The 26,917-nt window shown below is 42.3% G+C and overlaps 2 protein-coding genes, 1 long non-coding RNA gene and 1 other non-coding gene across 4 annotated transcripts; all 4 read right to left on the reverse strand.

The window, feature by feature from the left end:
• Window positions 1–202: 202 nt before the first annotated feature.
• Window positions 203–3,140, reverse strand: LOC146171946 (uncharacterized). Its single transcript, XR_014702705.1, has 3 exons — window positions 2,936–3,140; window positions 2,381–2,461; window positions 203–515 (listed from the first exon to the last, which is right to left on the reverse strand). It is a non-coding gene; the product is annotated as an uncharacterized LOC146171946 (long non-coding RNA).
• Window positions 3,141–11,663: 8,523 nt separating this feature from the next.
• Window positions 11,664–18,228, reverse strand: LOC146171947 (BEN domain-containing protein 5-like). Its single transcript, XM_084586151.1, has 3 exons — window positions 17,979–18,228; window positions 13,386–13,611; window positions 11,664–12,150 (listed from the first exon to the last, which is right to left on the reverse strand). Exons 1-3 carry the CDS (start codon window positions 18,039–18,041, stop codon window positions 12,017–12,019), a joined length of 423 nt encoding a protein of 140 aa, XP_084442277.1. The 5' UTR covers window positions 18,042–18,228; the 3' UTR covers window positions 11,664–12,016.
• Window positions 15,843–15,915, reverse strand: TRNAM-CAU (transfer RNA methionine (anticodon CAU)). Its single transcript has one exon. It is a non-coding gene; the product is annotated as a tRNA-Met (tRNA).
• Window positions 18,070–25,456, reverse strand: LOC146171949 (uncharacterized). Its single transcript, XM_084586202.1, has 5 exons — window positions 25,156–25,456; window positions 23,152–23,231; window positions 22,144–22,321; window positions 20,686–20,863; window positions 18,070–18,124 (listed from the first exon to the last, which is right to left on the reverse strand). Exons 1-5 carry the CDS (start codon window positions 25,340–25,342, stop codon window positions 18,070–18,072), a joined length of 678 nt encoding a protein of 225 aa, XP_084442328.1. The 5' UTR covers window positions 25,343–25,456.
• Between the last annotated feature and the right edge of the window lie 1,461 nt (window positions 25,457–26,917).

The following is a 26,917-nucleotide window of genomic DNA, read 5'->3' on the forward strand; positions in this document are numbered from 1 at the left end:
CATGCATGGTATGTACGTAAATACCTCAAAAAATGAAAGAAGCAAAACAGTTCCAACAAATGCAGACAACAAAGTATACAATTTTTTTTCAAAAACAGAACCGAACAATGAACGCAACAACATGGTGACATTTCTTAAAAAACAACAACAAAACTTTTAGTCGTATGCAACAACAATCGCAGCACAAAATAATAATCCTATGCTTTGTCAGTGTCAACGCGTGCGCTTGCATAAAATTCGGCCTTAAGCGATGAAATAAAGCGTCGTGCAGCGCATCATGGCTTCGACACGCAGACGCCCAAAAAGAGGTGCTCTATAAAGCAGCACAAATTGTCGGACCCCTTGTCATATGTCAGATTGAACAGCCAAAATCGACCCATTATTGGAACAATACCCTAAGTAGAGTCGACTCGAAGAAGCTTCCGCTGCTGAATGAAGAGGAAATGCTCTTCAGCTTCTTTGATGCTGCTCCCAGTATATCCGAGGCACGGCGTGGCAGGCTTTTCTTCCTGTTCCTTAATAAAATTGTGAAAGAAGTGCATAACAGAGCAGCTGTATAAATATGCACTGCACCTGGCAAAACGCAAATTCAACATATTTTCTACTCTATATTTAGAATACACCAATGCCCCTTTAGTGTACAGTAGTGTGCTGGAAAAAAGCCCTATCGGAAACCACTGGTGGTCATCTCACAATTAACAATGCAGAGTATACTGTTATGGTTGGTTCAGGAGGCACAAAGCCAGCAGTCTGATCAAGTCATAAATGAGAGCACATAAGGTCAACCCATTTTTATTCATGCAGCATGCTGCTGCATGGTAATTTTAGATTATGCAAGCTATTTTATCAAACAAAAATGGCTACACTCATCAAAAGCACGTGGGTTAGAAAACTTCTATGCTGCCCCACGAACTTTTCATTTCACATGAACTGGAATGCTTATTATGATAGTTAAAAATGTAAATAAACAATAAACAGCACTGGAGCACGGTGTTTACTACTAAAATATTAACAGCTGGCTCAATTGAAGGCTTCACACAAGCCCTACAGCATACCCTGCACTGGCCAAGTAGATACTCCAGAACCAAACAAAAAAAACGTGGAAAGAGCATACTTAGTGATGGGACACTACAAAAAAAAAACAAAAACAAAAAAAGTACATGTAATACATAACACATAATGCATTTCTGAACTTTTGCACGTCTTCTTGTGCTAAGTATGAACCAGCCAAGCCCTAGGTCATCATGCTTCCTGAAGTGTTTACATTTAAGGTTTAGTAACAAGGAAAAAGTGTTCTCGCTGCTCTATGTGGCAGTTCTGAAACTTCATCACACATTATTCCTTGAAAATGTACACTGGAGCTTTGAGTTGAGCAACAATTACATGTGCAACAGCAGAGCATTACCAAACAGCAGAAGCTCTAAAAAATGTCACAAATGGCATGTTAAAACATTTTCCACGCATAGCACATTGTATGCATAGACATCCAGAACATCAGTGGTGAGTCTCAAGAGGCGGCAGGAAGCTCAAGTGTTCAAGAAGTTGTAATCGTTATAGCGGCAGGCAGTCTGATTACTTTGAAATACTAAAGGTTCGAATACTAAAAATATGTTGACTAACTTGAAATGCAAAAATAACAATTTGAATTTATTGAGAATGTTTACTATAAATGAGAATGTCTATGACAGTGCCACATGGTTAATGCATGAAATGTTAGCATCTGTAGTTGAAGGCATTATATTTATACAGCATGAACCTTGAAACACAGCAGTATTTTCTCCCAACCAATGTGGTAAACCTAATCTCAGAAGAATTAAAATTATTACATCAGTTCAAACTTGGCTAGCAAATTACAGAATTTTTTTTAAACAACTATTAAACTGCATTACCCACCTTCAGAAGCCTGTAGGATAAGACAAAGTGGCAAATATTTCTTTTGAAGCTGTCTCAGATTATATATTCCAGACATTAGGAACATGTTAGATACTAGCATGCATGAGCAGGTTGAGAGACCCCTTTCCAGCAAATGCTAAACCCCACCAAGCGGCCTGCAAGTGCTTAGTCAAATGGCACACTGCACCAATCTTGACATTACCAGTGCTTCATCAGGTGACTGTTGTATGCAATACAACGTGGTAAGCATGTGATGGCAGGAGTCTCTTAAAAGTGCTTTTGATTGTACTTACAGTGCAAATAATCCTTTCACAGCAAAGAATTCACAGTTGTGATGAAACTTGTGTAGTATTTCTATTTGAATTATGAATCACTAATACATATTACAAGTTAGACTGTAAGCCATTTTAGAAACAAAGAAAATTCGCTAATAATGTCGGTTTCAAGTAGGCTTCCTGAATATTCAAATGACAAAGAGAAAACTTACAAATGATACAAACAACATCCAGAGCTCCCGGCTGGTTCCCAATGTTTGCCAAGAGTTGCAGAATGCATACTGTCTGTACATCTACAATAGAAATAAGCAACAGAACAATGGTGTACCTCCTTGCAGGTAAAAAGAGACAGCCGAGTTTTGAGGCGATAATTTATTGTCTAATTTAGGAAGGCAAATAAACAAAACTGAAAACATGTAGAGGCACGCAAACTGAAAGCCAAACATCTGACAGCAAAAATTAGCAAAGCTTGTGAAGATTTGAATCAGGTATTACCTAATTCTCTGCTACTAGTTGAAAAAATTCGAAAAGGCTGCACCATTACAATGGAGAAGAACAATAGGTAATTTAAATTTAGCTAATGCGAAAATTGTTACATATGAAGAAATGCACAGGCTAGTTATGGTTTTATTATTCTTTCTGATGCTCAGCCATGTTTTTAGTATATCTATAAGGAAATGCAAAATGGCAAAAATGTAGGCATTTAGCGAAAAACTGCCAATTAAATAGCACATGCAGCAAACAGAAGGAAACAGCTTAATACTTACGCTTCTTTCTCCTTTGACGCATTCCCTCAGAACATACTTCGAGCACCCGGGCAATGTCCATTTTTCTTGCACGAATGGTGTCCTTCAAAACCAAGACAAGTGTCTTGTTAAGGCCAATTTCAACTGCCTCTTTGCCGTCCTTCTTGATCAGCATGTTGACGTCATGTAAGAACTGCAAGTTTGTGTGAATGGTAGCCATAAAGAATTCATTTTACTCAGTGTTTCAAGTAACTGAATATTAAAAATAATTGTACAAAAGCTAAGGCAATTGATGCCTTTGTACATATCTGAAAAAAAAAAAAACTGGCATTAGCAAACAGGAAATACAAATATTTACTAAGGTTAGAAAACTGCAAAAACCATCAGTATTTTGCCACTCATCGCCAAACTGCAAGCAATAATATGGAAAGTCTAATATAAAAAAGAACAAAGCAAAAATTATGATCCTCCTTCCCTCAACTTGGCACACGGCTGAATGGCAATAAAATATGTAACATATCTCTAAACTCAGGGTCCCCGCTCAGCTTTAAAAAGTAGGCTTCAATTCTTAGAGACAATCTACAGTAATGCATCGTTAGCATATGAAAGTCAAATTGTTTTCTGGGCCCTTTAAATCAGTAAACTGCTTTCAACACATACATTACAAATTGTTTAATAACAGTAAGTCGCAAATTTGGCACTGTGATGAACAAAGAAGCTAAACATATGCGACTAAGGCTATGATAACCGTTTCATATGCATATTTAAGCAAAAGACAAAAAAAAAGTGAACATCTGGTCAAAATCAAACTCTGTAATAGCAACATCCGATACAATATTTGGCCACAGAATTCAAGCTGTCGACCTCTACTTGAATGCTGAGGCATCAGTATCGAATATCCATTTATTCTAGTCTAAAGACACTACAAAAATCAAGTAATGCGGTCAAACAGTTATGTTGAAATGTGACCACAAAAATAGTGAAAACTGGATGGTTTGAACCACATCAGCTGACTTAGCACGTGTACAAGTGCCTTAATTGAAGTCTTGCTGAAAATAAAATACGTACCTAAATGATACTTCGAGAGCGAAAGTAAACGCCATAACAAAAGCAGCATAATAAAAATGCAACTTCACACTCCGTGCAACCGCAAAATATGGTCCCCGTAAAATGAAAAATGCTCCCATTGTGATTAAAAAAGGCAAATCCAGACGCGGGGAAGTTAACATAGGCTGGTGATAGCGGCATATAGTTTACGCAGTTTGGAATAAACTATTATGCAACCAAGCCGGCCGACCAGCGCACTTCGATGCCGAGAGCACGAGCGCAGAGGCGTGCCGCGCTGAACGGCCGCCGAGAAGGAACATAGCCTCCTCGAACAAAAAGTTTAAACAGAAGGGCTGCGGGAGGACGCTCCCCGAGCAGCAGGACGGTGCGCGCCTATGCTCTGAGTAAATAAAAAAAAAAAAGGGGGGGGGGGGGGGGGGGGGTCGCAACGCTCCGAGTGAAAGAAGATGACGAAGCATGAAAGAGGTTTCAGGAGAGCGAGTGCGAAGTGTAAGAGATAAGGGAGGAGGGGGGAGTCGAGAGTGCTAGGAGAATTAAGGTAATACGCCAACATGACCTTGCCGCACGAACGGAAACGGTAGAACAAAACCGAGTCGTTGCGAACTGAGCGCAAGTATCAAACTGTCAAGAAACAAAAATCGTTTCGTGAACCTCCTGCGCGTACAAAATGCAAGGAAACGTAGCACATACATTATTTCTGTTCAAGAAAGTTGAGACTGATGTTCTTGCGCGAAATCTGCGTAACTCGTCGAGACATCTACCACATGTGCCATGTCATTTTGGCAGCCAGGTGAAAACAAGCGCGTCTCACGTTTTCATTTCAGCACATTGTGGAGCGTTCCGGCACAAAAAAGACACAGAATGCAGCAATCCGGTAGGACACTGTTCCCACAAAGCGCAATATGCGTGAGAATAGGCTTACCTTTACAGACGATTGCGTCAGCTGCAAAGTACGCTGTCCGCCTTCGTATCACCGGCACCGAACCAACCAGTGCGATTTCAGCGCGAGTGCAATGTAGTCGGCGCATATACCTCTTAGTCACGCAGAAAAAAAAAAAATCGTCCATGCCTTCTTCTTTCGAACATCTCAAACATAAAGCAGTGCAGCAGTCCTTCGGCCTGAGCAAAGCAAAAAGAAGCCCGGACACTTGCCGACACGATAAATGCCCGTTTGCGTTAAACACCACATGTATAAGGCACTTCACAAGCGTATACACTTCTGTAAGACATATGCATGGGAAATGCAACACATTTCACGAGGGTACACAATCGAAGAAGCACATTCAGCATTCGCCGAAACGTGGTCGAAACGCACCCCACAATGCTAACGGCCATATTGTGAAATTTGAAAAGAGCGTTCGTAACTACCGGCGGCCTCCTGGCGGTGAAATTTTGTTTGTTTCTGTTTAATTTTTAGAAAGCACTCGTGTGTAATTTTAATTTTAGCGTTACTTTTGGTGCTTTATTTAGGTGTTAGGTTATATTAGCAGCGCCGCTTGTGTATAAAACGCTACGAAGTTACGCAGCCATATACCCCCGGCATGTTAGGTGATATTGCTTGCCCGTAACACCCTAAGGCATATTCTCCAACCAAAGCACCCTTTTGGCATGCAAGAGGTGATTTCCAGTGGCACGAACACCCTAGACTCAGGGTGTAAGGGTGTTTTGAATCAGACAAATGCCCAAAAAGGTGTTTTTGTTTTTACAGTGTAGGTGGGTTGTGGTGTAATGTTTGTCGTCTCTAGAAATAAGTTTGCCGGGTGCTTTCGCCGAGCTGCTTAGCGCGAAAATGGACAGTGCAAAGGTCTCCCTATAAGATTTAAGGGCTCTCGGCAATAAGCATCTAGAGAAGTAGGGAAGATAACTTGATTTATTTATTTAATTATTCAAACGCCTCACCGGCTCCGATTGGAGTACTATTTGAGGAGGGTTACCTAACTGGGGTGCGAAACAGAGGCTGGTTATTTAAACATCGTTATTTTGAAAACATCGCTGTACAATGGCAAACAACCACAAGAAAAGCGAACAAGATTTGAAAAGCACACTACAGAACGCACTTCAGTAAATACACACTCCAGAACAATATGCTGCTTATTTTTTCTTTGAAAATAACATGATCTTAAATACGTACTCCAGGCGGGAGCCTGGAGTAAAAGCCGCCTTACCGTAGCAGTCTGGGAGTGTTGGTTATTCATGATGGAAAAATACAGCACAGAGAATTACGGCAGCTTGACAAGGCCTCAAGCTCCGCACTTTGACAATGGTACATCAGCGGTCACATCAGAGCTGGTAAAACATTTTGGAATCAATTATACAATATATTATAAATATTAGTGGGCAGAAATGCAGAAAAATACATAACATTGCCTGATGTATACAATGCATTGTTTTGGATTGCGGAATGCGGGAAATAAAAACATAGCACAAGCAATACATAGCGCAAAAATAGACAGCGGAAGCATATGAGAGAAGACAAAAACAGTTAGCAGAAATGGTCACATTTGAACGCAATTTTTTTTAGAAAACAAAAAACGTCATGGGGTGAACCTGTGTTTAAGAAAGAAGGTATGAAAGTAATTATTGGAATGATGCCTCTGAAAGGAGAAAGAATGTTTCCTTGCGATAATTCAATTATTGTGCTTTATTTTTCCATAAAACAAGCTGAATGGTCTCCTGGGCTAAAAGCTCCTCAAGAAGTCTGAGAAGCAAGTGGCCCAAGAGACCACTACGTGGCAGTAGCATACAAAACAAAAACACAGCAGTAGGATATAGCACCAACAATCGTTATATAGTTGGTTGATAAACATTCGAAAACATGATATTTACATTGCACATTAAAATAAAGACAAAAATAAAACAATTTACTAATAACGTCCTAAAAATGTAAACACGAAACAGTTCAAAACACGAAGTTCACATTCGGGATGACAAAAGAAAAAAAGTAGTGAAACAAATTCAGTAGCTTCAACTTAAAAAATGAGTTGTTCAATCAAAAAAAATATATAAAAAATGTAAAAACAGCAAACAGGAATTTTATTGCTCTAAAAACAAAGGCCTGAGCTCTTTTCGATTGGGGATTACGATGTGCAAAAATTTGTTCAGTATTGCTGGTAGATTGTGAGCCAAAGATTGGAGCTTGTAAAATGTACGGAATCGTGGCATTTCCCATACATCCAGATTTCTGGTGGGTATATTAGTATTTCGGCGTTGTAAGCTTGACAGTGATGCCATTTAGTTTGTAATATCAGGAAAGGAAACATAGTATGTTTTTAGCAATCGAAATTCATAAATGCGTTCTACAGATACAATTTCAGGTAACCGAAAGGCATTTCTTGCGCTGGAATTATATTCCATATTTCCAATGTGGCGAATTATTCGTTTGTGTATCATAAAAAGCCTGTTTAAAATACCTTTTGTGGTTGTACACCAAACTAAGGTGCCGTAAGATAAATAGTAAGCAAACAAAGTTTGATAGATTAAGATTTTTGTTTTCACAGGTAGTACGCTGCGATAGCGTGATAAAACTCCAGTTATCGATGATAATTTTTTGCTTAGGTAAACTATGTGAGTGTCCCAGCTTACGTTGGATGAAAAATATACTCCAATTTCTATTTCTTGGTGATCGAGCTGAAAGGAAATGTTAGCTTTCTTATTCCTTGCGCAAAACATAATTGCTTTTGTTTTGCTAGCATTAATTTTAAGTCGATTTAGTCTTGCCCATCTTGACAATGTTTCCAAACCTCGTTGGACTTCAGTACTAAAGCATGATGAATAAAAGGGCGCCGACGGAACGTGGACACAGAGAATACAAGACAAGCGCCGTTTTCACAACTGGTTTATTGGGAAAAATACGAACTCTTAAATATGAACAAGTATCTAATCGACAAAACATATAGTCACCTAACAAATCTAGGAGAAGAAGAAAACAATGTCAAAATCTACGCAGATATCCTATTTCTCTCTTAGATAGTGAAACCGAAGGCTTGTTTACACAGTTACCATATGATGCAATGTAGAACGCTTCCATCACCTCTCTGGTTCTTTTCTGATGACGACGAAATAAGACCTGTGTGTCTTCATATATAGGACTGCAATTGTTACACTCTCGCAGGTGTTCACTCACCCCAGAAGAGCTATCATTTTTGTGTTCACGAAGTCGAATATTTAAACATCGCCCAGTTTGTCCTGTGTAAGCCAAACCGCAGAGAAAAGAAATTTTGTACACCACACCAGATTCACAACGCACAAACCTTGCTCTATGCTTTACTGTGCAGCTGCGGGAATCATTGGCTACATTTTCTGCCTTTCTTTGCACAAGATGACATAATCTTCCCAACTTCAAAGGGGCGGATAGGGCTATTCCTACATCATATCTTTTTGCGACATGTTTCAACCCGTGTGATAGGCGATGGATGACAGCAGCGCTTCTTCATGTTCACTTGAGTGGGTGATACGCGGCCTTTGACCCATTTCAAGAGCTTAATGCATGACTGTGAAATGACATTATTGGGGTAATCTACGTTATACAGGATGTTGAAGCTATCAGGGAGAACATGTGGGCATGATTTTGCAAGGCAGGATCTGAGACAAGAAACCGCTATTCCGTTTTCAACTAGTTTCGAATGTTGTGACATGTAATTGAGCAGTGTTTTTTTTATCTAGGCCAGTATTGCCAACAAACATGTGTGTGGTTGAAGTGCAGCTTTAGATCAAGAAACTGTGGGTTATTTTTTTTAGGAACCTCTAAGGTGAATTTGAGCCCTGAGCCACACTCCTTGAAGACTTTTATGATGTTCACCATGCGATTACTAAACCCCCTTCTGTCAATGAAAAATACAAAATCGTCAACATAACGAAATATACTTTTGTGCATGCCATCTTACCTCTGGCTAAGGACACGATCCGTGTCCTTGATGGCATGCACAAAAGTATATTTCGTTATGGTGACGATTTTGTGATAGAAAAATGCTCGGAATATAACCAGCCCTTATACATAGCATTCATTGATTACGAAAAAGCATTTGACTCAGGTGAAACCTCGGCGGTGATGCAGGCATTACGAAATCAGGGGGTAGACGAGCCGTACGTGAAAGTGCTGGAAGATATATACAGTGGCTGCACAGCAACCATAGTTCTGCATAAAGAAAGTAACAAAATTCCCATAAAGAAAGGTGTTAGGCAAGGAGACACAATCTCCTCAGTACTATTCACAACTTGCTTAGAGGAAGTATTCAGAGACTTGGAGCAGTTAGGGATAAGGGTAGATGGAGAATACCTCAGTAATCTACGATTTGCTGATGACATTGTCTTGCTAAGCAACTCGGGAGATGAACTACAAATAATCATTGATGACCTAGACAGGAAAAGTAGAAAGGTAGGCTTGAAAATCAATATGCAGAAGACTAAGGTAATGTTCAACAGACTCGTGAAGGAACAGCAGTTTACATTAGGTAGCGAAGTACTGGAAGTAGTAGGCGAATATGTCTACTTAGAACAGGTAATAACCGCAGATCCGGACCATGAAAAGGAAATAACAAGAATAAGATTGGGATGGAGCGCATTTGGCAAGCACTCGCAGATTATGTCTAGCAGCTTACCGGTATCGCTAAAGAGGAAAGTATATAACAGTGGCATCTTACCTGCACTCACCTATAGCGCTGAAACGTGGAGGCTAACCAAGAGAGTTCTACTTGAGGACAACCCAGAGGGCTATGGAACGAAAAATGGTAGGGGTAACATTAAGAGATGGGAAGCGTGCAGAGTGGGTCAGAGAAATAACTCAAGTTACCGACATTCTAGTGGAAATTAAGAAGAAGAAATGGACATGGGCAGGACATGTAGTGCGAAGAGAGGATAACCGATGGTCGCTGAGGGTAACAAACTGGATTCCAAGGGAAGGAAAGCGTAGCAGGGGGCGGCAGAAAGTTAGGTGGGCGGATGAGATTAAGAAGTTCGCAGGGGTCAAGTGGATGCAGCTAGCACAGAACCGGGTTAAGTGGAGAAATATGGGAGAGGCCTTCGCCCTGCAGTGGGTATAATCAGGCTGATGATGAACAATCACGATGCAACACTGCAAAAAAAGCGCGTACGAAATGAACGTACCCTTCGCGTTCAGCTGATTGTGCATGCGAGGCAGGAGCGAAATTTTCTCTTTCGGGGTGACGAGCCAATCGACACATGCATTCCTGTTCGCGCGATGTGTGCCGCCGTCGCGTTCGCGTGAGTTTTCGCGTACATGTAGCTCAGCCAAATAAGCGCGTTTCGCGATAAGCATGAATAAAAATACAGAATCGATCCGTGCTCGGCGTTATCATTGAAGATCTGAAAGGTTGGCGGCAATATTTTGCGACACACAGCACAGCTCGAGTTCTCCAGGCAAGACTAATAACGTCCGTACTTGGCTGCTCGCAAACTGTAGTCTGGCGCCTTTGTGCTTTTCATGCTAGGAGGCTAGAGGCAGTGCTCAAGATCAAGGTGGTTGCTTAGGGTGAGAGTGAGGGTTTAGAAACTTCATCCGTCATCGTAGCTACTAAAAGTAGAAAAGAAAGACAAACATCACATTACGTACCTTCTTCCGCGCATCAGGCTCGTCATGGCGTTTCCGGTTCAGCCTGCTAAGCTCTGCTCCATCCCTCCATTTCTTCGTCTGCGGTTAAGTGCAGCGTTACGATTCATTTTCGTTTCAGAATACAATTCAAAACACATCGTAGCAAAGAGACGCTTACCTGTAATATGAAATATATGGGCAATGTGGTGGGCGCCACGCGGATTTTCCTCGCCTTCCCAAAATCTTCAACATCGTTCTGTCGAAGTTTCCATTGTCCCGCGGTGAGGACTTTCGCACTGTGTCTTCTCAGATGATATAGGGGAGCGCACCTGAAGTTTGCTACCACTACACCAGCGCCGCCTCCTCTTCTGGCGGTCATTTCTGAACGACTGGTCGGGGACGTCGCCGGGGGAGCGCATTGAACCACCCATGTCCCGACTGGTACGCGCGCTGCTCGCGCCGTTGGCACCATCTCCTTCATTGTATGCACCGGCCGTCTCACTCGCAGGGGCACAAAAGAGATGTTGCTGGTCCCTGCGAGTCTGGCCGGCATTCCAAGGCGTTCAGAGAGGGAAAAAAAGGTTATTGTGTCCAGGGGTGCGGAATGGCCCCTCTTGGTTCTTTTTATTAAAAACACACAACAGCACCCAGTTGAAAAAAACATCAGCCCGTGTCTGATGTTTACACCACACCGGTTTTTCAGACACGGGTCTGGTGTGACCCGTGCTGGTGTGTTCCGTTCTGGTGTGACCCGTGCTGGTGTGTCCCGTTCTGGTGTGTCCCGTTCTGGTGTGTCCCGTTCTGGTGTGTTCCGTTCTGGTGTGTTCCGTTCTGGTGTGTTCCGTTCTGGTGTGTTCCGTTCCAGTGTGTTCCGTGCTGGCGTGTCCCGTGCTGGCATGTGTCGAGCTGACAGTTCCCAATATAGCGCAGGCCGATGTATTCAGGTGCTATTCGGGCTGCTTCTAAGGCCCTAATGTTCTTTGGTATGCTTTGGCTTGGCTTTATGATAAGCCAACACATTATTTAGGTTTCTTTAGTAGTGGTGTATAGTACACCTGAGTGCATCTGGGAAATGCACCTTTTCAATGAGATGTAGTACTCTCTAGAGGGCGCATGAATTTTGTATATGCAAAGACGACTGCCTAAAAAGCAATGCACAGGGGTAACGAAGAGAAAATTTGGTAGCAAGAAGCACCAATAACACCTGCAAGTGGCTATTAAGTGTGTGCTTGATAGCTAGGTCCATTTGCCACTTGAGGCCCTTGCACTATCTGCACAAGCACAGTAGAAGCTGGTGGTTTGTTTTCAATCAATGGGGCTAGTTTGAGGAGAAAGGCAGATTCCAAGTGTGTCGATAGCAATGCAGCTTGTTCAGATATACATAACAGCATGCACACATTAGTGCTTAATTTGTATGCTTGCCAATATGACCTGCAAAAGCATAGCATAAGGAAAGAAAAAAAAACTAATTCTAGATGTGGCTCAGCTTAGCTTTTATTGCAAGGCCTCTTGCGCCGCAGTTCGCATGTCTTCTGCGACAGCCACAGCCGCACATTCTTTTCCGCCTTGGAAATTTCTTCCTCGGCAAGGCCCCGGCTCCGAGCATAATGTCGGAAGAACACTGCAAGAAAATCACACACCAATGTGAAAAGCACGACTAAGCTATGTGTAGTAGAACTGATATGTATATCAAACTGGAAGGGAATCATCTACATGTTAAAATATCAATTCATTATGTCAAAAAGGCAATAAATGAACTGCCCCATAGCCGTGCTGCAAGAATACATTGCGCCATGCTAGTGATGAGCTTCTTACAACAATGTGCCAGAGAACAGCTTGCTGGAAGCACACTGTAACTCATCATATCTGTACTAAGATGGTACTTTCAAATCTCCACTACCTGTAATGAAATGGCCACTGTTATCAGTTTTATCAGACAACTCCCTTATTAAAATTGAAATATAGCTGATTTCTATAATGCCTCCTGCAACAAAGTATGCCACGCAAGTTCTGTTGCTAAGTTTTGTTAGGCTGGTTTCATCATAACAGGGGATATGGCATCAAACAGATATAGATCAAAAGGCGATGAGTACAAAGGCACCCTCAAGCACAGCAACATCCACCTCATCACACGGTTTCATAGTACTAGTGCTATCAGTGGGTGCCAAATATGTGACCAATTTCTGGCCTCGGAAAGTTGTCAAAGAGGGACATAAAAAGAGGCATCATTTGCAGTGGTGCAGCATGCAGTTCGATATACAGACTGACTGCCAAAATCGTAATTTGATCTTTCATACAGCTATTTTACACTATCCCATCCAACGTCCAAGAGGATAATTTGTATTTAATATAGCCAACAAAATGGAATATCCAGGTTTGATTCATCAGGGCTGAACTCTATTGTGGCCTCAGCTGAGCCAATGTCACAAGAGCCAAATGGCAGGGCATACAGGAAACCCGAGGCCTTAAATTCAAAGCAGAATGCTCAATAAAAGGTTTGAAAAACGAAATTTACTGCTCTTTATTATAAATTCAGAGATCATTGGTGCGAGAAAACAGCCCATCTCAACATAACAAAACCAAGATTTTTTCCCTTAGTGCCACTAATTAGAGCAGACGCACTCATCATTGAGTTTGGCTATGAGAAAAAGCTGCCACTTTGACTCATGAAGTAGCCAACTATACACTAACTTCAGTGTAAAAAAAGCAGCCCCACAGAAAACCACTCTACATTTGCGTCAATTTCCCGTTCATATGTATTATTTTATCAGGAACAACTATGGCTAAAATAACATAATTCTCTATGTTAATGTACAATATATACATGTGCTACCCATGACAGGACATAACAATTACCTTTTATTGTGTCCACTTTCACCGGCGTAAGCTGTTTCTGTGGGACCTTGTCCCCTCCTTCGGACAGGAACCTATTTGACAGCGTGCCTGTGAAGCTGCGCTGGGCCAGTTCTTCCGATGACCACAGTGCCGTGGCAGCTCTCTTCACGAAGAGGGATTCTTTAGGCATTGCCATTAGGGATTCATATGTTTGCGTTGGTATTTCGTGGCCATTGGCCAGGTGTACCTGCAGAAGAAAAAAAAAGTGCCATGAAAAATTAATACAGGTACAAAATACACGCAAGAATCAATGTTAGCACTTAGCCAAAAAACAATAAAAAAAATGTCAAGAACATTAAACAGTTCAAAATGGTTGCAGTAAAAGGTTTATGTATGGAAGCAACTCATACTATGAGACATCATTGTGGACAGCTCTGGTTTAGTGCAGACATCGCATAGCGCAAGGGCACCTTTTGCATTTTGCTTCCATCGAAACTTGAAAGCCACATGACCTACACCGACATAATGGCTTTGAGGGTCAAAACTATATAACTTACGTCCACGTTTTGGAAGCAATGTAGCCCTACAACTATGTTGCCGTATTGAAGGAGCGATTCTCAGGCCATGTGCCATTTGTGAGGCCACCTATGTACTGGTGGCGTGGAGCTAGAATTATCTGTGCAGAACAAATGCATCTGAATTAATGAGCTTTTTTTTTTACACATAGACTTTCATGGTGCTTCACGGGACCAAGTATAACAGTTCAAACTATCCAATGAGTCATACTGATGTCCAAATGAAGAGCTTTCATTGCATATTCAGATGCACAAGATAACTTTCTGTAAACCACGATCAGGTCTCACTCCTGCCACATTATGTAAGTTGGCTACAAGCTGGCACCACTTGCAGCGATCTACTGTAAAGAAGGTGTAAGTTTGGTGTACGTGGCTTGCAGAAGGCTTAGGGGTGAAGGTTGTTCTTTCCAAATGACAGCCTTTAAGGAATTTTGGACTGCAGTTGCTTTAGGCATGCTTATAAACTAAGAAGAAAATTTCACACCAGAAATTGAAAATTAATTGAATGTCGACTTGCAAGAGCGCAACAAAACAAATGGACAAAATTACCTTTGAAGAAATCTTCAGATCATCTGGTAAAATCACCGAGATGGAGTTAAAAAAATGACTGAGTATACTTCCCCAATATGCAAAGCCAATATGGTTAGTGAAGCAATTTTTTAAATATTTTTTTAACCTCTGTTACTTAAGGAAAAATGAGATCAATCAAGGGGAAATGAGGGTGCTCGTTATAATACATGAAGGAAATAAGCCAACAGTCAGCGAGGCCAAGGAAAGCGTTGGGGATGGTACTTTGTCTTTTTTTTTTTTTAATGTTTACTTGGATAATCACAGAAATTAGTAATGTAATCTGTTTAGGGGAAAGATAATTAGACACAAAGTAGAAGAAAAAACAACGTGCCGATGGTGGGATCCGAACCCACGACCTCCGAATAACGCGTCCGGTGCTCTTCCAACTGAGCTACATCGGCCGCTGTCCCCCCTGCTACTTTCTTGGGTATTTATGTTGTCTGTATACGAACCTTGAGAGTGTTCACCAGCGCCACCCTCAGCCATAGCGGCGGACGTGGGACGTCCTTTGTTACCGCCAGCGTCACGTAGAACGTGATCAAGAGCGAAGGCGAAAGCTGTGCTAGAACCCTCTTACGCTACCTATGGCTTCAAGACTGCCAGAACCGAGACCCCCGTAAGCTACAAGCAGATCAATCAAGGGGAAATGAGGGTGCTCGTTATAATACATGAAGGAAATAAGCCAACAGTCAGCGAGGCCAAGGAAAGCGTTGGGGATGGTACTTTGTCTTTTTTTCTTTTTTTTAATGTTTACTTGGATAATCACAGAAATTAGTAATGTAATCTGTTCAGGGGAAAGATAATTAGACACAGAGTAGAAGAAAAAACAACGTGCCGATGGTGGGATCCGAACCCACGACCTCCGAATAACGCGTCCGGTGCTCTTCCAACTGAGCTACATCGGCCGCTGTCCCCCCTGCTACTTTCTTGGGTATTTATGTTGTCTGTATACGAACCTTGAGAGTGTTCACCAGCGCCACCCTCAGCCATAGCGGCGGACGTGGGACGTCCTTTGTTACCGCCAGCGTCACGTAGAACGTGATCAAGAGCGAAGGAGAAAGCTGTGCTAGAACCCTCTTACGCTACCTATGGCTTCAAGACTGCCAGAACCGAGACCCCCGTAAGCTACAAGCAGATCAATCAAGGGGAAATGAGGGTGCTCGTTATAATACATGAAGGAAATAAGCCAACAGTCAGCGAGGCCAAGGAAAGCGTTGGGGATGGTACTTTGTCTTTTTTTTTTTTTAATGTTTACTTGGATAATCACAGAAATTAGTAATGTAATCTGTTTAGGGGAAAGATAATTAGACACAGAGTAGAAGAAAAAACAACGTGCCGATGGTGGGATCCGAACCCACGACCTCCGAATAATGCGTCCGGTGCTCTTCCAACTGAGCTACATCGGCCGCTGTCCCCCCTGCTACTTTCTTGGGTATTTATGTTGTCTGTATACGAACCTTGAGAGTGTTCACCAGCGCCACCCTCAGCCATAGCGGCGGACGTGGGACGTCCTTTGTTACCGCCAGCGTCACGTAGAACGTGATCAAGAGCGAAGGCGAAAGCTGTGCTAGAACCCTCTTACGCTACCTATGGCTTCAAGACTGCCAGAACCGAAACCCCCGTAAGCTACAAGCAGATCAATCAAGGGGAAATGAGGGTGCTCGTTATAATACATGAAGGAAATAAGCCAACAGTCAGCGAGGCCAAGGAAAGCGTTGGGGATGGTACTTTGTCTTTTTTTTTTTTTTAATGTTTACTTGGATAATCACAGAAATTAGTAATGTAATCTGTTTAGGGGAAAGATAATTAGACACAGAGTAGAAGAAAAAACAACGTGCCGATGGTGGGATCCGAACCCACGACCTCCGAATAACGCGTCCGGTGCTCTTCCAACTGAGCTACATCGGCCGCTGTCCCCCCTGCTACTTTCTTGGGTATTTATGTTGTCTGTATACGAACCTTGAGAGTGTTCACCAGCGCCACCCTCAGCCATAGCGGCGGACGTGGGACGTCCTTTGTTACCGCCAGCATCACGTAGAACGTGATCAAGAGCGAAGGCGAAAGCTGTGCTAGAACCCTCTTACGCTACCTATGGCTTCAAGACTGCCAGAACCGAGACCCCCGTAAGCTACAAGCAGATCAATCAAGGGGAAATGAGGGTGCTCGTTATAATACATGAAGGAAATAAGCCAACAGTCAGCGAGGCCAAGGAAAACGTTGGGGATGGTACTTTGTCTTTTTTTTTTTTTAATGTTTACTTGGATAATCACAGAAATTAGTAATGTAATCTGTTTAGGGGAAAGATAATTAGACACAAAGTAGAAGAAAAAACAACGTGCCGATGGTGGCCGCCTTCGCTCTTGATCACGTTCTATGTGACGCTGGCGGTAACAAAGGACGTCCCACGTCCGCCGCCATGGCTGAGGGTGGCGCTGGTGAACACTCTCAAGGTTCGTATACAGACAACACAAATACCCAAGAAAGTAGCAGGGGGGACAGCGGCCGATGTAGCTCAGTTGGAAGAGCACCGGACGCGTTATTCGGAGGTTGTGGGTTCGGATCCCACCATCGGCACATTGTTTTTTCTTCTACTTTGTGTCTAATTATCTTTCCCCTAAACAGATTACATTACTAATTTCTGTGATTATCCAAGTAAACATTAAAAAAAAAAAAAAAAAAAAGACAAAGTACCATCCCCAACGCTTTCCTTGGCCTCGCTGACTGTTGGCTTATTTCCTTCAAGGAAAAATGAGGTATATAAGCAAATATGGATAATTAAAAAAGGTTTTGGCCATTTTTTAATTTTTCAAGCTGTGTACCCCGCTATGTACTGTTGCTGCACCATCCCAGGTAGCACTATTATGAATAACCAAGGCACAGTCGTGGCTCATTACCACAACCCCTGTTAATATGCACATGCTTCATATTCCATATTTTGAGCACAAGACATCAGCAAAATGCAGTGAAACACTGGAAATGAGTGATGGATTTGCAATGGAAAGTTGGCCATTCAATGTGCCTTACTAATAATTTTCGTATCATTACTGACAGTGAAGAAAACTGCAGTCTGTGCACATTAAAAACCTCACTCAGAAGCTGTCAGCCAATCGAGTGCTCGCATATATAATGGTTCCCGAGATTTCAGCCGTAGATGTAGGAGTAAGGTCATTTAGCCATGAGACGTCATCAAGCCTTAGCTAAATCTGAAGGTGCATCAAGCTGCCCCACAGTTTTTTGTATAACGGCACCCAGAATAACTTCCTTATAGCTCCACAAATTACCGTTTAGTTAAACTTCACTAAAAAGTAGGCCTTAGTCATAACACTTTTTATGAGTATTTTTCTTTGTGATTTGTTACTGTGGGTATGATTCGCTTTTTTGGACAATTTCGCTCACGAATCAAACCATGCTTGCAGCAGCTAGCATTTTTTGGAACATATCATAAGACAGCGTATGTAGTAGCACTCACCATTCCACTCCCCGTGTCGGAACAATTGGGCACTCTTTGCAGTGCTGGATGTCCAGCAGGCATAGCTCCCTGTGGCGATGCTGCAGGTAGCTCAGCCAAGGCCGGCACCACGCTTGTCAGCAGAGGTGAAGGAGGCTGCCATGCGCCTAGAAGCAATGCAAACCATAAATCAGTCTTGCAAGGTAGAAGATGCAACTGAAAACATGATGCAATTAATGCTATAGAGGCACAAATGAGAAAAGTCTCGCTGGTCCACGCCCCCCCCCCCCCCCTCCTATAATAAAATAGAGCTGGCCAAGAAAGCAAGTCGGCATTAGCTCGGCAAAGTAGGTGGCTTCAGCTCTTCCATGAAATATGGGCACATTTTTAAAATTTAATATTTTCAGACCAAAATGCCAAGCCCCTTCAGCAACAAGCAGCCAAATAGAGCCCGTTATATGTGTGCATGTTACATACATACATACATGCATACATACATACATACATACATACATACATACATACATACATACATACATACATACATACATACATACATACATACATACATACATACATACATACATACATACATACATACATACATACATACATACATACATACATACATACATACATACATACATACATACATACATACATACATACATACATACATACATACATACATACACGCAAGTGTTATTTCACCAGTTGCAGAAGCAAATTGGAAGATTTAATGAATGAAAATCATGGCACATTGCAGTTTCAGCCGCATTGATGCAAAGTCGATAAGTTTGTAAGTAGCAGGACGTGTTCACAAATGGTGAAAACGCCAGTAAGACCTGATCTGCACAGCATTGCCGAAAGCGACCAGCAGCTGTGGTTCGAGACTCTTGCAGAACACATTTTTAAGCTGTTTTAACACATTTTTAAGCTGTTTTAAATACAGCAAAAGCTAGCCGAACAAAATGCTGGAAAAGACAATTTATTATCAAGCACTGGTCACATTGATCAAAGATTATGCAATCAGCTGGAAGCTTCAGTCACATGCGGCATCAGTGTGCTTCCCAGAGTCAAGCTTGTATTCATTCGCACAGCTAACATACTTATCGTGCTGCAAAAAACAAGTGAAGTTACTATCATAGGAGCCGATGAAGGATATGTAATGTTAAGGAAGCTCAGCTTGCATTTTACACCATCGAAACCGTGATATCAATTTGTAAACAGCCATAGCACCGAGATGCAGTCGTCACCCTCGGCGCATAAATGGGAAAAGAACACCTACACTTGCAAAGTGCAGAATGATGTATTGTTCACCACTCATTTTGTGAATTCATAAAATATTTTCAAAACAAGTGGCAGAACAAAGCTTCAAGTACAGAATAAAATCATAGTGGGTGGTACAGTGCAAAGACACGAAGCACACAAGAAGAAAAGTCCAACAGACGCCACGCTGACTTGCAACTAACTTTTTATTAAAATATGTCACATGATGTTACAAAGAATGGAACCCATGACCAGGCAAATTCAAGAGATATCTTTTTCCTTCACCAGCAACGTGGAAAACCCTATCAAGAAAAGCCAAACATACAAGCCTCCCTCCCCCCCTTATCCACACACACACACACACACTCCCAATGGCCCGTCTCGCCAAGGATAAATTATCACCAAACATTATCCAGAAAAGAAACCTCTTTATCAATAAGCACTAAGGAAGGCTGGCTGACACACTGCGACTGCTTCTTTTTTTTTTTTTTTTTGAAGTAATGTTGCTTTTTCGGCGCCGCATAAGTTGGGCGGGCTCTGCTGCACTATTAGGAACCGCCAGGAAAAGCTAAAGAACAGTAGCCTGTTTAAATGCCAGGTTTCGCACAGGTCGAGATTGGTAGATTGTGCCTGCGCTGTTGTGTACGAAATTCCGCTGTCATGCGGTAAGGTATACATAGGTCAGACGAGTCTGTGCATAAACATTCGTCTGCGTGAACATTTGCTCTCGGACACACAATATTCTCACCTGAATGATCATTGTAGTACTTCTGGGAATGAGGGAAAAAATAAAAACAAAAGCTCCGCCCCTTGGTTTCAAAAACAAAGATTTTGTTTCGCCTTAGGGACAAAATGACTAGAAAAATAACTGAGGCTTATTGCTTCAGCGGGAAGCAGTCGCAGTGTGTCAGCCAGCCTTCCTTAGTGCTTATCGATAAAGAGGTTTCTTTCCTGGATAATGTTTGGTGATAATTTATCCCTGGTGAAACAGGCCGTAGGGAGGGGGGTGGGGTGGGGGGGGGGGGGCTTGTATGTTTGGTTTTGCTTAATAGGGTTTTCCACGTGCCTGATGAAGGAAAAAGATATCTCTTGAATTTGCCCAGCCAAGGGTTCCATTCTTTGTATCGTGTGACATATTTTAATAAAAAGTTAGTCGCGAGTCAGCGCTCGCCTGTTGTGCTTCTCTTTTTGCGTGCTTGATGCCTTCATGCTGTACCATCCATTATGCAAATGTACCAGCTCGCCCAACTGTCCATCCTAGATCAAAAGCAACATTGCTGGAGCAGTAGCAACTGCACGCTGCGACTGTCATAAGAACATCCTTGTACAATAAAAAAATGAACTTGCTTTCAACTGAGCATTTTATTCAGTTGATATTCACAGTGTGGTAAAGGTCTAACAAAAAAGTTATCAAGCATTACAATTATTATAATATATTTTAGAATCCTGATGACATTACATACCTTCTTCAGCTGAATTGTTTTCACTTTGCAGTCGAGCTGAGCATTGTAGTTCACTTTCGGCTGCTGGTACAAGGCAGCTGGGCAGTGGAGGCTGCTCAATGACAGGCGTAGTTGGCCTTTGTGGTCTCTGCTGACCAGCATTTTCAATCGCTGCCATATCACTGGCTTCTGTGGCTGTTGACAAAGTTTGCATTTTAAAATACCGTCGGCCAAATTCACTGCTTTTTCCTCTTTCATTGCATGTTCTCATCTCATCTTTTTACTTTCGGCCATTTAGACTAAGCAGCACTGTAAACGTGAGAAACATGAAGCCGAAATTTGAGTTTTCACTGCAATGTAGGCATTATGAGACAAAGTATGAAAGCTACAATCCTGACCCATGAGCAGTGCAATGAATGTGAATTTTTTAAAGCTTGTTTTCTCAAAAACGCATGTGTTTTTAATGTGCAATGACATTCTTTCACACACGGCAACTAACAAGCATAAAGCGGGGTAGTCCGTGGTACACTTGGACTATCATTGCAGGATTGCATACATCAAGCCATGTTTCTTAGGTCTTAGCAACACACCTTGTAGGCAAAATATTCGGAGGAGGGTACAAATTGTCTGCCCATTGTGACCCTGACATAAATTTGGGCAGTTGCGGTCAGCAAAAAAGTAGTGCAGGCAATAAGCATGTTTGAAAAAGGCATATCACAAGTGGGCAACCTGCTTAACAGGTGCAGATCACACTCCAAGAAAGTGGCACATAATGTGCACAAGAGAAGAGTGCTGGCCATGGAAGAGTGCCATGAAGCAAGCGATGAAAGGCAGTGAAAGATAAGAGAAAATTAACATTGGCACGTGCATACAAACGTTTAGCACTGCATGTAACCCTAGAAAGAACTGCACCACAAGAAGGAGAAAAGGCTACAAACAAAGACAATAAGCTCAGATCCAACTTAGTAACTGCACCTTATGAGTCTCAGAATAAAATTACACTGCGAATAAACAACCAATTAGCCGGCAGCCTTACTTGAGCTACTGCTACAGTACCATGTGCACACTTATTGGCCCCAATGCGGCAGGCATGCACCCAGCTCACCGCCGCATGGTGCAATGAGGCGGGCTCATGGCACTTTCATTATATGGCGCTGCCGCCTATTGTTGCCTTCAGTGATGCCAGACATAGCTGCCTTTGCAACACCATTCTTGTAGGTATAATTAAAAACAAATGAAGCTAGCTAGCTGAAATTAGCTGTATTAACCACTAACATTTACAAGCAGGCAATAAAAATCTTTGAACCTCGTTGAGGAATGCCATGCACTTGTATCCAAGTCCTAGGAGATCAGCATGGAACCAACAAAATTCGGAGTGAAAATAGAGTGGTTAAATGCATATCACTGAAGGATAGTGGCATGCAAAAAAAAATAAAAAAAAAATATGCATGCTGTATTGCAAGGCTAAACCATACCTGAGAGGTTTTTGAGAAGCTGCTCCTGCAGCTTCATGTTCAATTTCCGAAGCTTGGAATTTTCCTTTTTTAAATCCTCTATTTCCTCCTTCAGCTGCTGAATTTCTCCAGTTCTTCTAATATCCTCATTGGCAGTTTCCCTTGCTGCCATCCGCAGTTGTTTAGTGCTTGTTTTTGACTAAAAGTGAAGCACAGGTATAACCAGTCAAAATCGAATAAATACACATCATGCACAATAACATCATTACACTTCGCTGCTGAAAAATGTGACTGCATTTGTTTGACCACTACCTGCCCAATTAGTGACTTTCTGCAAGTATTTTACATGTTTTTCATTCATAACTGTGTTGTCATGACACGGGTTATGATAGCAATTCCATGAGGACTGCATGGAACCTATTGCTCACTTATGTTTCGACAGAGTACCTGCAGCTGGCAGCAAACCCTTTAGAAGTCGCCTTGAAAAAGTTGCTCACTAGGTGGCTTGTTACTGCATTGAACTTGACTGATCTGTCACCATAAACAGCTATATCACACAATACACTGCCACACATATTTCAAGCTAGGTTTAGACCTCAGAGCCAAACAAATGGAAGCAAAATGGATCACTCATAAGCTTTTCAAACAATCACAACATGGTCTATTTATTTTCCTTGCACTTACACATCCACATACATCATTTATATTAACAAAGCCTAAGTAGTGGCATTACAGAAAATTGCATATACATGGGTTGCACTAATGCAGCGACTCTCAAGTTTGAAATCACACACAAGGCATGCAATGTGTCTGAAATATGGCCAGGGTGCTGCAGCACTATAAGCATTTTTCTAAAACTTTTTTTTTTTTTTTTTTTTTTGTTGCCAGCTCTGATGCACTGTGGAAGCTATGAATTGGGTTGCATTATGAAGACCATGACATCACTTGAAACTCGTGTATACATACTGCCAACACAATTCTTGAAAGGAACATGCAGCTCAGTTTCTAGCCAGGTTTTAAAATACACACATTTTCTGACTTTCCCCTGCGCTTAAGCTTCGATCTCTGTGCCTTGTCTTCCAAGAAGCGGTCGATTTCTTCTTTGGACTCTGAAATCAAATTGAAGGAACATTGTTGGTTTTGTGCTGCTGTACACTAGCACATTTTAAGCTTTAGAGGCATCAAAGGAATGGCCAGCTCACAACATTTGAGGGACAGGAGAAAGAAATTGAAAGAAGAGAGGAAGGGGTGCCCAACTGAAGAACTACAGAATAATTTTGACCACCTGGGAATCTTTAACGTGCACCAACATTGCACAGCCCACAGATGCTTTGTGTTTCACCTCCATCCAAACACAGCTGCCGCTGCCGGAAAGAAAATCCACCCGGTAGAAGTAAATTAAAATGGGTAGCCCACATGTAACTTTTCATCAACAAATCTGGACTGCAGCTTGAGTTGCAGGAAACTACAAACTAAGACATACAGAGGCGAGCATGCTTGTCTTAAGTGCTTGTTCGGCCCTCTGTGAAGCTGTGTTGTATTGCATTGGGTTTAATGGCGCACAAGCAACTGAGGCTATCATGCACCAACACAAGGTCAAGAGTGTTGCATTCATGGAATGTAGTTTTTAAAACCTGTATTTTGTTTAGAATATTTGCATCTCTTAAATACCTAAAAATAATGAACAAATCAATAACAGCATTTTCACTTAAAATCAATGCTGGGTGGAAAGGAATGTGTTCTTTGTAAAACAGTGCAAAATATTTTCTTAGTGTTTCAAGTTTTCTGCATGACAGTCAAATGTGGATGACTTAGCTTGTGCACATGAATCCCACAAGGGCTTATCTTGCTTTGTTAAAATGAAGTGTGTTAAATGTATGTGTCCTATGGGAAGACAGCATAGAGCCACTCCAATTGTTTGGAATGTTCGTGGTGGCTTTATGTGGTGTAGTTTGCTATTTCCTTTAGTGTTTCAAGTGGACTGCCATTTTTTAATCAATTTACTATGTACCAATTTTATTCCGTCATTTCAGCAGAAAATGCTCTCCTATTAAAACAGATAACAATTTGGCCGTCTGCCCCCTACTACAACCTCACTTAGCCAGCAATGGATTTCAGCACAGGGAGCATCATGCATCATCAGAGGGAAAATGAAAAAAAAAAAGTGAAAATGTTCCTATATATAATGCACACAATGTATGGTTAGACTAGACTCCCTCTTGAAAGATGTGTCCCTCTTTCTCTGGGAAGGCAGCTGCAACCTGGCTGCATCAGGATATGCCCACAATAGATAACTGCATTCCCACGCCCCCCTCTCCACACCTGCTATAATGCAGAGGGTTATATGAGACCCACAAAATTCGATTGGGTTCCCTTTTAAAGGGAAAGGGCGAAAGCCTAGAGTATGTGCTTCTTCTCGCTTTCTCTGGAAGTTAACTCAGCTCTGTAGCCCTTTCCCAAAGAGGGGAGGGGGGGATATAATAGATTATTGTGCCCGATTCTGGGAAGGAGCCGGCGTTTGGGAAAGGGAGTGGGGGGGGTGAAAATATAATATAATAGATGATTGTGCTCCTACTGCATGTGTTGTGCGATTCAGGGAGGTAGCGGGCGCACTACAATAGGTAATTGCGCTGCTATTGTCCCCCCCCCTCCCCTCCTATTCTGGGAGCAGGGGACTGGCGCACTACAATAGGTAATTGCGCTGCTATTGCCCCCCCCCCCCTTTTCGGTAGCAGGGTAGTGCGAGCCACGTAGGCGCACAATTATCTATTATATATAACGATAAACAGATAATTGTGGGCCTACGTGGCACAATGGCACAAATCCAAGTCGCCCAAACTTAGTGCTACAAACTGTTACAGCGACTGGGTACAGTGGTATGGTCTCCGCTACATGAAGAAACCGATATAGTGACCTAACGGGGGACACAAGGGGTATTCTTTGTGTTGGTTATGTCCTGAGTGAACGCTAGTATGGTGGGCAGGACAATGCTTTGCAGTTCAGGTTCATGCCAGAAAGGACAATTTTACTCACCTGCCATGTGGAGCAGTTGAGCATCGTAATACCCTCCGCTTGTGGTTTGGTCACCCTCCCAAAAAACGCTATACACTTCCGAGTGGTCATAGTCAAATACGTCGCGCGGGCGGAAGTTCTTTACATTCCGCGACGTTGTCACTTTCTTGATGTCGTCATCCAAGAACTTCACGTAAATGTAGTACATTTTGTTTTTTGTTTTTTTAGCGTGACACAACGCAGAAGGAAAGGACTGCGGTGAGGCTAGGCGCAAGCGAGAAAGCAAAAAGCAAAAGTCCTAGCTAGGGCAAGGTATGCTAGGGAAGAAGTATCCTATCGCAGTCCACGCCTGCTTCAATAGCTCGTACTTCAGCTTCCAGCAGTGGCGCTGCATGCTAGTTAAATATAACAACTAACTGCAACGCTAAGCTACCGTTAAGTTTTCGTTCAGTCGCAACAACAGCAACCGCTTGCTTATTACAGTGCCACAAATTTTTCCTCCATGCAGTGCCATCTGTTTGAAGTTCGGGTGGTGCAGTTTTTTTTTTTTTTTTTTTCGAAAAGTTTGCCGAGAAAGGGGGAATGGGATGCAGGAGATAGAAAGTTAAAAGAAGGAGTGAAGTCCAGTTTCGCTTATGTATTCGCAGAGGTTGGCAGTGTAGCGATTGTCCATTGTCCACTTCTCATAATCACAATCGCGATTCCACAGCAGGCCCACCGGGTGGTGCAGTTGGGGGGTCATGTACTTGCTTATTTGATCACAATCAATTCTATATCTGCGTAGTCTGCAGCTCCGCGGCTACCCAAAAGACTACGCGGATTTGGAATTATTTCTGACCGAATCGGGAAGTACATCACACAAACAAATATTTAACGCGATAAATTGTTGTTTGTGTGTTGTACGTACGTGCGCCATATTTCAGCGCGAATAAGCGAGCAGCATTTGATGGCGCGCGCGTTTATAGTTGCAGCAGTTGTTGAAGTGCACTCCAGTCAAAATATTTTCAAACTGCTAATCGCGTCCAACTGTCGCCCACGAAACGGCAATTGATTCGGTCTCATTCTGCATGACAAGTTAAATATGTTAGCTTACGTGACAAAGGTGCATGAGACATATATATGCTGCAATATATTAACATTTGTGAGTTGATTGCTTGCTTAATTCAGGCAAATGATAATCCTATATAGATGGCACCACCTATATGAAAAATCTGTGCAGTGGAGAAATCTACGTTAATTTGCAAGATAATTAAATTTAGAAATGATAAGGTTTTAACGTGGTTAAGCGGCCGCGCGTGTATACTTCCTTCCCACCAGGAATTCCTGGGTTTGAATTCCCTTGCGCATCTGACGGTAACTTTTATGCTTTTATGCGAGTTCAGCATGCATATATATCGTTCAGACAAAAGGCATCGCCAAAAGGAGTATGTATACACGAGATTCGTATAAAAATTTCCGCGCAACTAGCTGTGCACAGCTAGTGCTGAGGGCGTCATAGTTTGCAAGTCCCGGCACTCTGCTATATTCAAGCACGTTAGAGGATATATATGCGTTATCTAGTTCATTATAATTTGCGTAGACCACACCCGAAACGACGATCGACATACTTGCCTCTAGATATATGTAGTAATAATGTTACTGTAGGTTTGGCTTGGTTCATGGGGTTTATTGTGCGTCCCAAAGCGGTCGACTCAGGCTATGATCGACAGACGCGCCGTATGGAGGGCTCCAGAAATTTCGACCACATGGGTTTTTTTAACGTGCTCTGGCATCGCACAGCACA

Source organism: Amblyomma maculatum, unplaced genomic scaffold, assembly GCF_055883805.1.
Source record: "Amblyomma maculatum isolate TAMU_Amacu unplaced genomic scaffold, ASM5588380v1 scaffold_15, whole genome shotgun sequence".
Lineage (NCBI taxonomy): Eukaryota > Metazoa > Arthropoda > Arachnida > Ixodida > Ixodidae > Amblyomma > Amblyomma maculatum.